Source organism: Monodelphis domestica, chromosome 4 (assembly GCF_027887165.1).
Source record: "Monodelphis domestica isolate mMonDom1 chromosome 4, mMonDom1.pri, whole genome shotgun sequence".
NCBI lineage: Eukaryota > Metazoa > Chordata > Mammalia > Didelphimorphia > Didelphidae > Monodelphis > Monodelphis domestica.
Window position 1 is genome coordinate 228,371,006 of NC_077230.1, and position 12,911 is coordinate 228,383,916.

At 42.0% G+C, this 12,911-nt stretch overlaps 1 protein-coding gene across 4 annotated transcripts in view; it reads right to left on the minus strand.

Moving 5' to 3' along the window:
- The window catches only part of GRIK4 (glutamate ionotropic receptor kainate type subunit 4), a 787,563-nt gene that overhangs the window by 305,352 nt on the left and 469,300 nt on the right, over positions 1-12,911 (minus strand). For all 4 annotated transcript variants that reach the window (XM_056794213.1, XM_056794214.1, XM_056794211.1 and 1 more), the window contains one exon: positions 10,080-10,244. In XM_056794213.1, coding sequence (XP_056650191.1) covers positions 10,080-10,244 — 165 coding nt within the window. The remainder of the gene's footprint in view (positions 1-10,079; positions 10,245-12,911) is intronic.

Genomic DNA, 12,911 nt, shown 5'->3' on the forward strand with positions numbered 1-12,911 from the left:
CTTCATGGAAATGGTGGTACCTGACCTAGGCCTTGAAGAAAAGGTCTTCAACTGGCAGAAATGAGGAGGAAATACATTCCAGGCCCTGGGGAGGGTCTTTGTGAATGCATGGAGGTAGGTGGTGCTCAGGGAACATCTAGGGGTCTCATTTAGTTAGAATGTATGCTACCTATAGATATCCCCAAGAGGACACCGACAAAAGGGAAGGATCCACATACACCAAAATATTGACAGCAGCTCCTTTTGTTGTATCAAAGTACCGAAAGAAAAGTAGATGCCCATCAATTGGAGGAAAACTATACAAATTATAATCCATACATGTAATGTTACTGTGCTGTATGAAACGATGAGCATAATACAGAAAGGCAACGAAAAGACTTTCATGAACTGATGCAAAGTAAAGAAATAAGAGCTACAAAAACAATATATATATATATATGTGTGTATATATATATATACATATATATATATATATAAATTAGTTTAGTTGTGTCCAACTCTTCTTGAGCCCATTTGGAGTTTTCTTGGCAAAAACCATTTCCCTCTCCAGATCATTTTACAAATGAGGAAACTGAGGCAAACAGGGTTAAATAACTTGCCCTGGGCCACAAAGCTAGTAAGTGTCCAAGGTAGATCAAACTCAGGAAGATAAGTCTTCTTGACTTCAGGCTCAGCATTCTGTAAACTGAGTCACCTAGCTGCCTCTATACAAAGACTACAACAATGAAAATGGAAAGAACAGCCACCACGAAACAATAAAAAATGAATGTTGTGAAATTACAAGGAAAAAAACCCAACTATTACCAAAAGGAGATCTTTGAGAAGAAACTTCCATCCTCCTTTGTAGAGGTGAGACCTCCACAAGTATGGAACAATGAATATAAGGTTGGTGGGGTTTGTTTTATAGGGGTTATTTGTGGATGTATTGCTTTTGCTAATTAAAAAATGTATAAGGGATGTCTCTCTTGGAGGGGTAGAAGGAGAGATATAGGAGAAGTCTAAATATAAATATATTTATATTTATATACATATATAAATATAAAGTCTAAAAATAAATATAAAATATAAAAATAAACATAAAACCAAATATCAATAAAAATCCATTTTAATGACTTCAGACACTTCCCAGCTGTGTGATCCTGGGCAAGTTACTTCACCCCATTGCCTAGCCATTACCATTCTTCTGCCTTGGAGCCAATACACAGTACTGATTCTAAGATGAAAGGTAAGGGTTTTTTTTTTAATCCTTTTTTAAAAGAATATAATCTGAAGATGTTGAGAGGTTTCCAGGGATCTGATATTCAGTTCTCTTCTTCTTTAAGCTTGAAGGTTCCCTGCTGCACTTATCAAGACGAGTCACTATAAACTCTTCTGGTGACTGATGGCTGGGGCTATCAACTCCACCTTTGTAACTCTGTGGAAGCCCAGTGGTTTCTATAATGGAGGCAGTAGAAAGTATGAGCCCTGAGGAATCAGAGAAAGCTGAGCAGCGAATGACATAATCATGGTAACCAAATTCCACCAGATACCAGTAGAGAAGGGTATGGAGTGAGAAAAGAATGAATGAATGGATGAAAACATTTATTAAGTCCTTACTTAATAATAGTGCCAAGCACATCTCTTGCCTTCACTGTCCACCTGGGTTTTTTTGTCCATTGGTTTTACTTAGCCCTTTTTTCTTTGCTACTTGACAGAATTCAACATGGGGGAAAATGACAGACTTTTTATTGTGTGGATTAGCAACAGCTCCCATGTTGTGATTTCTAGCCAAAGAAAGGGTTTAGTAGAAAGAAATGGAGGTTGGAAGGAAATAGTTAAACTCTTGCTTGGCTATGTGACCTTTTAAAAAGTCACTCTGCTTGTATGGGGTCCCAGTTTCCTTTTCTATGACATGGAGTAAACAATCCCTGTCCAACCTTACTCTCAGTGATATTGTGAGAACTTAGTGAAAGAATGCTTTGGAGGAAGGGCCAAAGGTTTGTAGGGAGCATGTGCCTGATGGGAGAACAGACTGTGCCCTAGATGTATGTCATGAGAAATGTCTCCTAAGCCCTGAACAGTCCAATGTACCCCATTACCACCCTCAATTTGTGAGCAGATCATTTCTCCACTGCTTGATGTGATATGCTCAGGGGTTTCAAAATCCACATCAATTCTCAATTGTCTATTTATATACTTAATAGGCATCTGGGTAGCCCAGGAGTCAAATGTGACCTCAGAAACTTACTAGCTGTGCAACCCTAGGCAAATCATTTAACCCTATTTGCCTCAGTTTCCTCATCTGTAAAATGAGTTGGGGAAGGAAGTAGCAAACCACTCCAATATCTTTGCCAAGAAAACCTCAAATGGAGTCACAAAGAATCGGACACAACTGAAAATGACTGGACATTAACCACTAAGGTTATACAATAAAGGCAGCAGAATTTGACAGAGCCCTTCCACGGGTGTGACATTGGCCACTGAAATGACTGAACAACAATAACATACCTAATAGATGATTCTCGGTGATTCTATAGCCTCTTCCCTATGATGCGTGGCCCCATATTTTCTAAAGTCCTTAGACTTTTTTTTCCTATTCTGCAAACCTTTTCTTATCAAGTATCTTTACTTCTTAGATCATATAAGTTTAAAAAAAAAACTGGCATCTTAGCTTCCTCCTTCTCTCCATCTAGTTCCTCCTACTCCTTTTTCTCTAGCTTCTGGCTTCCACCCCCCTGAGAAGTCCCAGTGCTGAGGCTGCAGAGGGAGGGGGTTTGAGAGGGGACTTGGAGGATCTTATCAGTCTGTGGTCTGGTTTGGGCTGGGAAACCCTGTCCCAGGTTTCTGAAGGTTCTGCCGTAAAGCAGGGGAAGGAGCCAAATGTGAAAATAGGCACTCTAGAGGGCATCCCAAGTCTTGCTACTTTTTTAAGCTAATGCCTATGCAGTTTGGTGTTTCTGCATGCTGAAATCAGATGACTTTAGGTTTATCTGGATTGTTATCTGTGTCTCTACACCTCCTCGATTAGCATGCTGAGAACTACACATTTTCCACAGCTGCAAAAAGTATTTTGTATATCCCCATAAAGATAAAGCTCAAACTCCTTAATCTGGCATTCCGGGTTCTTTACAGTTGGGTCCCAAACTACTTCACCAGTCTGATCTACTATAGTACTGCCCTATCCCAGCCTTCCTCTTTGAGTAGGTCAGTTCCTCCACCTGGACCTTTGGTCGCATCATCCCGCCCATCCAGAGTGCCATTCCCCTTCTGCTTTATCGAAATACTATTATTTTAGACCCTCACCTTCTGTCTTAGAATCACTGCTGTGTATTGGTTCCAAGGCAAAAGTGGTGAGGGCTAGGCAATGGGACTCAAGTGTATCTAAATACTACTGTCCTAATTCCAATTCAAGTGAACCCTCTTCCTGAAGCCTTAAGACTCCTCCCTGGATCCCCAGGGCTCTCTTTTTTCCTACCAACTGCAGTCACATTTGTTGGCCTTTAATCACATGGGTGCATGCATAGCCTTTCTGCTCATTGAGATTATAAACTCACGTTTTCCCCCCCATGGGACCTAGAACTGTGCCGGACCCTGCTCAGGCTGGTGTAGTGGAAGAACACTGAAACGGAAGGCACAAGCCCCAGTTGGCATGCTGATTCTGCCAATTAACTAATCAAAGACTTTAGAGTACGTCTTTGAACCTCCTTTTCCTCATGTGTAAAATGGGCACAGTATCACTTGTGCTACCTACCTCGTTGTCTGTTGGGAGAATCAAATAGAATCAAGTACATAAAGCACTTTTTAAATATAAAGGGCAGCTGGTGGTGCTGTGGATAGAGTGCTGGACCTGGAATCAGGAAGACTTGAGTTCAAATTTGGCCTTAGACAATTTCTAGCTGTGCGACTTTGGACCAGTCACTTAACCCCTGCTAGCCTCAGTTTACTCAATGATAAAGTGGGAATAAAAATAACAAGTACCACAAAGGATTATTATGAATGTCAAATGAATAATAACTGTAAAGTATGCCCAGTACACAGTATTTATATATATATATATATATACACATATACATATGTATATATATATATATATATATATATATAAAACAGAGGAAGAAATAGAATATATAGAATAATATATATATAGTTATTTTAACATTCCTTTCCTCCCCACATAAAGGAAAGGAAATACTAGTGCCAGGCACTGTTATAAACATTTTAATAAATATTAGCTTATTTGTTCCTATGATTGTTATTGTTGTTTATTAAAGTTTCATCAAAAGAATGATTTATAAGATACAGTTATTTTAATACTCCCCTCATCCTACTATTTAAAATATAGTTTTTGGTTCTGGCCTTTATTCATTTCAAGGGGATACCAAAAGGGAATTCACAGAGATTCTCTACCCCCTGACTAAAGACGGGTCTTAGATTCATAGATTGTAGATCTAAAGTTGGAAGAGACCTCAAAGGTCATAGAGTCCAACCCCAATAATTTTGTTAATGAGGAAACAGTCTCAGAAAAATAGCATCATCAGCTAGCATTTATAAAGTACCTACTATGTGCCAGGCACTGTGCTAATTGCTTTACAAATATGATTTCATTTGATCTTCATAACCTGGGAAGGTGGATGCTATTATTGTTCCCATTTCACAGATGAGAAAACGAAGGCAACAGAGGTTAGATGACTTGCCCAGGGTCATATAACTAGAAACCTGACTCAAGGCCCAGAATACTATCCACTGCACTACTTAATTGCCTGAGGTGACACCTGGAGCAAATAGGAAGTCATTCATACATTAAGAAAACCAAGTCTTTTGACTTCAAGTCCAGGACACTTTTTATTATACCACCTTGTCTCAATAACTTTATATAGATGAAAAGATGGAAGGGACCATAGAGGCTCCTTCCAACACTAAATCAATGATTCTCTGCTCCCATGATCCCAGCCTCCACACGCTGTCCACTAGACAACAGTTTGCCCCTCTAACAAGCTGTAATTTTGAAAGCTCTTTCAGGAGAGGATGAGCAATGGTCCACAGCCAGTGACATGCCTGCCTGCCTCAGGGTTTGCCCTGACTCCCGGATTCTGATTGTCGTGGGCCATCCAAGGAAAATGATGGGGGCAGCTGGTGATGCACCTGGCTTTAGAGAGACAATGAACGTGTCCTCCCTTGAGTTTCTGACTGCGGAGCCCTTGGAGAAAATGAAATGAAAGCTCCCACTGGTCCTGGCAGGGGCTGCAGCAAGGTGAAGAAGCCTCAAGGTGGCTGGACTAGAAGGGGGCTGACTCTTGGGCAGGCGAAAATATTCAGGCTGCAGTTGGGAACCAGACAGAGGGTTTTCCCTGTGGGGAAAGGGAAAAACAGCCTCTTTGCTGAGAAAAAAGGGTTGAGTTGGAGATAAGATAAGGGTGGGAGGCAAGCCTGGGAGATGACCTAATGGGTCTTGTCTATCTCTATTATTTGTGATCTAAGATCTAGCATTTGAAAAATCAAGCACAAGAAGTCTGAAGCAGTGATAGTGGAAAGGCAGAAGAGATGGGAGGAAAGCAACAAGCTCCACTGAATGACCAAATCCACTATCTGAAAACTGCATTTTTGCCTAATGGATAATGGAAGTATAATTTGTCACTTAAAAGGAATGGCTGAGACAGCATGATATAATAATAACACATATGTAAATAATAATAATGATGATGATGATAAGGGAAATGGACTGGGAATCAAGGGATGCCTTGGACTAAAATCCTTCATCTGTTACTGGTCATGTGACCAGGAGCAAGCCATTTAATTTCTCTGAACCTCAGTTTCCTCATCTGAAAAATGTGCCTAACAATATCTCTACTATTTGCCTCATATAGCCATTATGAGGATCTAAGAGGACAATATATGGGGAGTATTTTTTTAAACCCTTACCTTCCATCTTGGAATCAATACTGTGTATTGGCTCCAAGGCAGAAGAGTGGTAAGGACTAAGCAATGGGGGTTAAGTGACTTGCCCAAGGTCACACAGCTGGGAAGTGTCTGAGGCCAGGACTTCCTGTCTCTAGGCCTGGCTCTCAATCCATTGAGCTACCCAGCTGCCCCCGGAGAGCATTTTTGTGAGTCTTAAAGTATTAAGTAAATTTCAGCTTTTAATATGTGATTAGGTTTACAAAAATACATCTCACCTAGATTTCCTGGGGTGGATGTTGATGGTGGCAAACAACAATATCTAAGACCTAAAATGAGAAGGTCTTAAAATCACTGCCTTACCCCAGGCTTATGTGATGAATGGTACAAATGTTATGATTCCCATTTCATAGATAAGGAAACTGAGTCTCAGGTTAGGAGACTTGCCCACGTCCACATGACTAGGATCAGACCTAGACTGGAGCCTAGTCACTTTAATCCATTCTTTCCAACACAGCATGTCTCTGTGTCTCTGCAGTGGCTATCTCCCATCCCTGGAAAGCTCACACTTCTCATTTCTACCCCATAGAATCTCTTGTTTCCTTCAAGATTCAGTTCAATGTCACCTTCTTCAGCAGGCCTTTCCCATTCCCTACATGTTCTAGAATTTTCCTCCTTTAAGATGACCTTGGATATACTCTGTATCTGTCTTGTATGGACCCAAATATTGATGTCTAGTCTTTCCCACTAGAATGTAAGCACTTTGAAGGAAAGGGCTATTTTTGCCTATCTTTGTAGCCCTGGAACTCAGCATAGTACTTAATACATAGAAAGTATTTAAGAAATGCTTATTGATTGGCTGATTGGTAAACTGAGTTACAAGTTTAAGTTTAGCTGGTCTCTTTGAGGAAAATGTCTAAACAAGATTGGCATGACTAGAATTCCTTTCCTTTAAGCGAATTCCCTGGTCCTACAGGAGACGATTTGAGATCTGAATGGGTTGTTGAGGTTCTAATGTTCTTGCACATTTCAGAACTCATCATGACAATTAGCACTAGCCCACTGGCCCCAAGCCTTCAGGAAAAAGGCAAGCCAGAGCACTGACAAAATTGGGAGCCCCTTTTCTTTGCTCTCCCCATCTTCTTGCTTGTCAGCTTCATTAACTCTTGGATTAGACAGAGGAGTGGGAAATCTCTGGTACCCAGGGCTCTACTCCAGGAGGATTACTGATTGACTAACCAGCTTCTTGAGAAGAAGGGGACAGCTGGAGGGGGCATGCAGTCCTTGCTTATAAACAAGAGCTTACACCAGCAACAATTATATACATCTTTCCACTAGACATCTGGACTTTAAAAAGACAGGAACACCAGGAGAGGGCTGGGGGTGGAGATGGGAAAGAAAGCAAAAAGAGGAAGGGAAAGGAGAGAAAGCCTGTGTAATAACAATAATAGCATTTATAGAATGCTTTAAGGTTTGCATAACACGTTGCATGTTACCACATCAACCCTGAAGTAAGGGCTATTATTATACCTATTTTACAAATGAGGAAACTAAGGCATAGAGAAGTTAGGGGACTCTCACAGTCACAAAGCTACTGTTAGGATTAGAATGTAAAATTTAATCCAAATCCAGTATCTCAGATTGCTGTGTGATAATGAAAAACCTAACCTTTCTCATGCTCTAAATATTCATCTGTAAAATCGGGAGGTTGGACTTGATGACTTATAAGATCCCTTTCTAAATCTATGATTCTAGGAAGAAGGGCCGGGGGAGATGAAAACAAAAAGGAGAAGGGAAAAAAGAAGACAGGAGAGGGCTCCCTGGAACAGCATGTACTCTCACTTAGAAGTGTGTAAGTGTGTGGGGGTGTGGAAATTAAAGCCAACAAAAGAGACGCCAGAGCTGTTCTCCTCATTTCTCCTCACTCACCCTCCTCTTCACTCACCCGTCACCATCATAAGTATTGTTTCCAACAAATCCGGACCATTAGAGCAGAGCAGCACAGATCTGGTCCAGGGAGCCCCCATCCTTTGATCTCTGCTATTAGATGCAAATTCTTTGTGTAAAAGGAAGGTTGTGGGGGAGGGGAATGGGGGGGGGGGGAGGGAAGGGTCCTGGGCTAGTACATTTTTAAACTACCTGCATGGCTGCTTTAAACCCAGGAGACCCAACTCTGACTTAGAATGAAAGGCCATTAGGATAAAAAGATATTGGCATCTTTCTTCCTAACAAGCACTAATGATGTAGCAAGTCCTCATTGAAATGTAAAAGCTGAATCAAGGGGCCAGGAGCATCTTCCTTACTTGGGAGCACTTTGCCCACCTGAAAAGGGGGCATTAAAAAGATGCCCAGGAGCTTTACAATGTGGAATAAAGATATTAGTTCCTTTTATTCCCTCGATTCATCTGGCTTAATATTTTAGATGTATTGACTTTACAAAGTGCAGTAGCTGGATCTACCATATGTGCAGCCCTGGCTGCTCCAGGGAAAGGAAATTTACATCTGCTAATGACCACCAACCATGATGGGTGAATTTGTTTGCTCAGCTCAGAACAGGGGAGCCGGAAAATGATGGGCAGAGGGGATGAGAAGATGGCTTCAGAGAATGGGATATCCAAGGGGGTAGAAACTTGGTTCCTATATGAATTTCCATTGTCTTCCCTCCCTGATGTCAAAACAATACTCCAAACCTGGCAGATGCTTCTGCCCTCACTTGGAATATGCTCACTTATGCTGAATTTGGGGGGGGGTATCCTTTTGGCTTAGTACAGTGCCTGGCAAATAGTAAAAGCAAATCACTGTTATTTATAAAAATAAAATTTATAAAGAAAGTATAATAAATAATGAATAAATAATTGTCAATTGATTGATGCCAAGGAAGGTCATGTGATCAAGTGGAAAGTGTTTTGAGTTTAGAGTCGGAGACCTGGGGATGTCCCAGCTTTGACTCTTATTACATGTGTAGCTACAAGCAAATTTCTTTACCTTTTAGATTATCAATGTCCTTATCTTTTATTTTTTTACACCCTTACCTTCCATCTTAGAATCAATTATTGGTTCCAAGGCAGAAGAGTGGTAAGGGCTAGGCAACGGGGATTAATTGTCCAGGATCACACAGCTAAAACCAGATTTAACCCAGGACCCCCCAACTCTGCGACTGGTTCTCAATCCACTGAGCCGCCTTCATCATTTTTCTGACATATTTTCAGGTGGCATAATGATTTAGGCAACTTCAAATTAACATTATCTATATTGTATTTTTACTTACTTTGTTCAATATTTCCCAATTAAGTTTAAATCTGATTCAGGCGTCAATAGTGAGCAAGCAGCCAGCAGGCTCCTGGTTTGACATCTCTGGACTAGATAACCACCAAGATTCTTTACAGCTCTAGGTCTATGATCCTGAAATGATGAATCTATGATCCTGCACCCATTATTTTAGGGGATATGCTGTGGATGGAGGAGAACCTGTAGGGTCATTTGCTCAGAATACGGATCACATGAGATTAAAACTGTGAAGTAAGGAAATGTCTTGTTGTTGTTTATAAGACTAGTCAGAGGCTAGAATGGGTAGCTGAGGGAGGAGGTGCAAGCTCCTTCCTTGAAAGGCTTGGCACGTAGGAGGGCCCCTCATCTAACTGGGCTGGTGGAGGCTGGTCTTGAACATCAGTTTATAACAATGCCTCTTTTTGTTCCAGATCGGAAGCTATTTATTTCCAGTGATGGACTGTCTAGCAAACAGGAAGGTTATCTTGTCAAGCTGCCCCCAGCAGCTTCCCAAAAGGCCAGGGAGTAGTGCCATTGTATAAGCCTCCCTTCCATATGACATAATGTGCCCCCTAAAAAAAGAAAAATAAAATATTCAGTGAGTTAGTGCCTGGAAAGCAAGGACCCGGAATCTATGAATCTTCTTTGGCATCCACCACTGGCCCTTTGGAGCTCCTATGTACACCAACACTAAGACAGGGATGGGGATGAGTGAGTGAATGAATGAATGGTACTTGGCCTTCTCTGGATCTTAATTGGCCACAGTACTAGCAACAAAACCAGGCAGTACATTTATATCTCCAGTGTATGCCTTCCCAATGCTCTCTAATGAGAGGGCCTCTGAACCTCCTTTCCTCACCCCCATCCCCCAGTTTGTATTCGGGGCACCCAGAAGAGACACAACTCAGGCCACCCCAGCCCCGGCACACTGTACGTACTGGTTTCCGCTGTCTCGTACTCGCTATCTCTCAGCAGCTCGAAGATGTCCACCTCCACCTTGGCCTTCCCTACCCTCTCAGGAGCCCGATTGATCCGGTTCTTGGCCAGCGTGATGGACAACCTCTCCCCTCGATTGCACTCCATCGGGTCGTCCAGGATTGCAGCTATTAGGAAGCAACCATGGGAGAGAACAAGCTTAGGCTTTAGAGCTGAAAGAGCTTTAGAGTTCCCCAAACTGAAACCCTCTTTTTGTAGAGGAAACAAGTGATGTACACAGGATTTGATTTGGGGTTTTGATTCCAAATCCAATGCTCTGTTCACTATCACTATGCCATGTTGTCTCTGCAGGTGGGAAACAGCCTGGTGCTTTGCTGTTCACCTTTTCTTCTCTCACCTTATAATTCATCCCATTTTCAAAATTGCCTCAAGATTAAGGCCTTCTTCGAGGCCACTACCTTGTCCTAATAAGGAGAATAGCTAGCCCATCCTGCTCTGTATGTTCTTCTGGGTCCTCGTCCCCTAGCAGATGGGAAACTCCTCCAGGCAAGAGATTCTATTTTCTCCCACCCTCATTATCATAATCATCATCAAAGCCTTTAGCAAGGGTCTGGTTACTGTCAGCACCCACCAGGGGATGATACAGAGAACTGCTGAGATCCAGCTTCTTTGTGGCCAACTGTGTCAAAGAGATCCACCAATATGGGCCCCCATACAGAGAACCTACAGGACAGGCAGTGGGATATCTAATGGATGATGGAACATTTCTATCCCAAACGCCTTTGGGCCATGTGAGGGGCAAAGATGGTTGTCTAAGAAGAGAAGCATTCTGAGTGTCAAATATTTGGGACTTTGGGGGGGGGAGGGGTAGCCATCAGCTCTCCTAGAATCATTGAATTCCAGAGTTGAAAAGGCACCTCAGAAGTCATCTTGGTCACCCTTTACCTGAACGGTGATTCCCTCTACACGGTTCCTGAGAAATAGTCACCCAGTCTCTATTTGGGAAAAGATTATTGCATTTGAAGTCAGGAAGACCTAATTTCAAATCCTGCCTTGGATACTTGTAACCTGTGTGACCCTGAACAAGTCACTTTTTCACTCTTTTAGCCTCATTTTCCTCATCTGTAAAAGGAAAATGAAACAATAGCATGGATTTCTCAGGACTGTTGTGAGTTCCAAAGGAGATCATATCTGTCAAATGCTCTGCAACCCTTAAGCACTCTATGAATACTAGCTCTATTCTGTTGTTGTTATGCCAGACCATTCTACTTTGGGTCAGCTGTAATTGTTCAGAAATGTCTTCCTTGACATCAAGTCTAAATCTGCCTTTTTAGAACTTCTCTCCATTGCTTCTAATTCTGCCCTTTAGGGCCAACAAGAACAAGTCTAATCCCTCTCTCACTTGACAGCCCTTGAATACTTACAGGCTGCTATCATGTCCACCTTAAGTATTCTCTAGGCTAAACATCCTCCCTTTCTTCAACCAATCCACTTCTTTTGGCATCTCTTTCTTCTAACGGGACTTTATATGGAGAGGGGGTTCAGAAAGTATGTCCTGACTGACTGATGTCCACAGTTCCCCCAGGGCCCTACCAGCTCTCTATCTAGCTTTCCTTTCTGGTTCAGTTGGTGATTAATTCCCTCCTTGGAATTGCAGTGACTGTTGGCCTCAATAAATGTTTCGATCAGTATAATTACAATCCTAACAGAAATCCGGGTCTAGGGCTCTAGGAACCAAAGCAGAAGTGGCCCTTTGGGTTCCCCCTAGGGAATATGAGAAGATCAGTTTTTTAATAAGGTAGTTACCAACCAGTACACTCACTTCTCAACAGTCCCTGGAGACAGACTCGAGGGTCGAGCAAAGACAGCAGTGTTTCTGTGAGCAGCGAACACGCAGCTTGGTATGCAACCTGGTGTTCAAGCATAATCTCACAGTCCCACAGGGCTGTCATGTGGGCCGTGGCATGATGCTCCAAGCTCCCAGACAATGTTTAATAAGGAACATTCTGATCTGGCACATTTCCCTGCAACCCCTTTTGCTGCTGAGGGGAGGAGTCAATAGGCTGTAGTGAGGCTAAAAGGATGAGAAACTTTCCTTGTCAACAGTGCCAGGATGGTGAAAATACTCCTGGGTAACGAATTTGGTCCCAGTCCAAGGAGAGATTCTAATTAACTCTTTCAATGGCCTGATTGAATGATGCTGACCTCAGTTCATATGGCAGCTTCCTCTCTCTTCATCTCATTTCTGACAGTCATGGTATCATAGCATCATAGCTTTATTTATTCATTATTTATGTGTCATGCTAGCTCTAGTCCACCATCTCCAGGAACAAAATGGTTTTCTTGTGTCTCCTGAATATCACCTGTGATAGGAGCTCTGCCCATTCTATTTTTGGACAGTAGGGACTTTTCAGAACCTCTTTTCTTGCATTGAGCTCAAATTTGCCTCCATATAACTTCCACTCATCAGTTCAAGCTCTCTCTATCCAAAATGATTTGTGCAGAACAAGTCTAATCCCTTATATTGGGTTTTTTTTTTCATGGGTTCAAACTGCTTTCATGTCTAATCTTCTTCATTCTTCTTCATGTCCTGGGAGAAACTGAGGATGTCAGAAAGAATTGTGGATAAATATGAAAGCAAGATTTCTAAGGAAATGGAAAAGGATGGAACCTCAAGCATGAGAGAAGGGGAGGAGGCATATTTCCACTGAGATAGGTGGGGAAGATTCAAGACTGGGTTTGGAAAGAGACAGAGACAGACAGAGTGAAAGGTGAAAAGTAGAGGGAAGAACTATAAAGGAGTTCAACCCCAAATGGTTTCAATTTCCTCAACA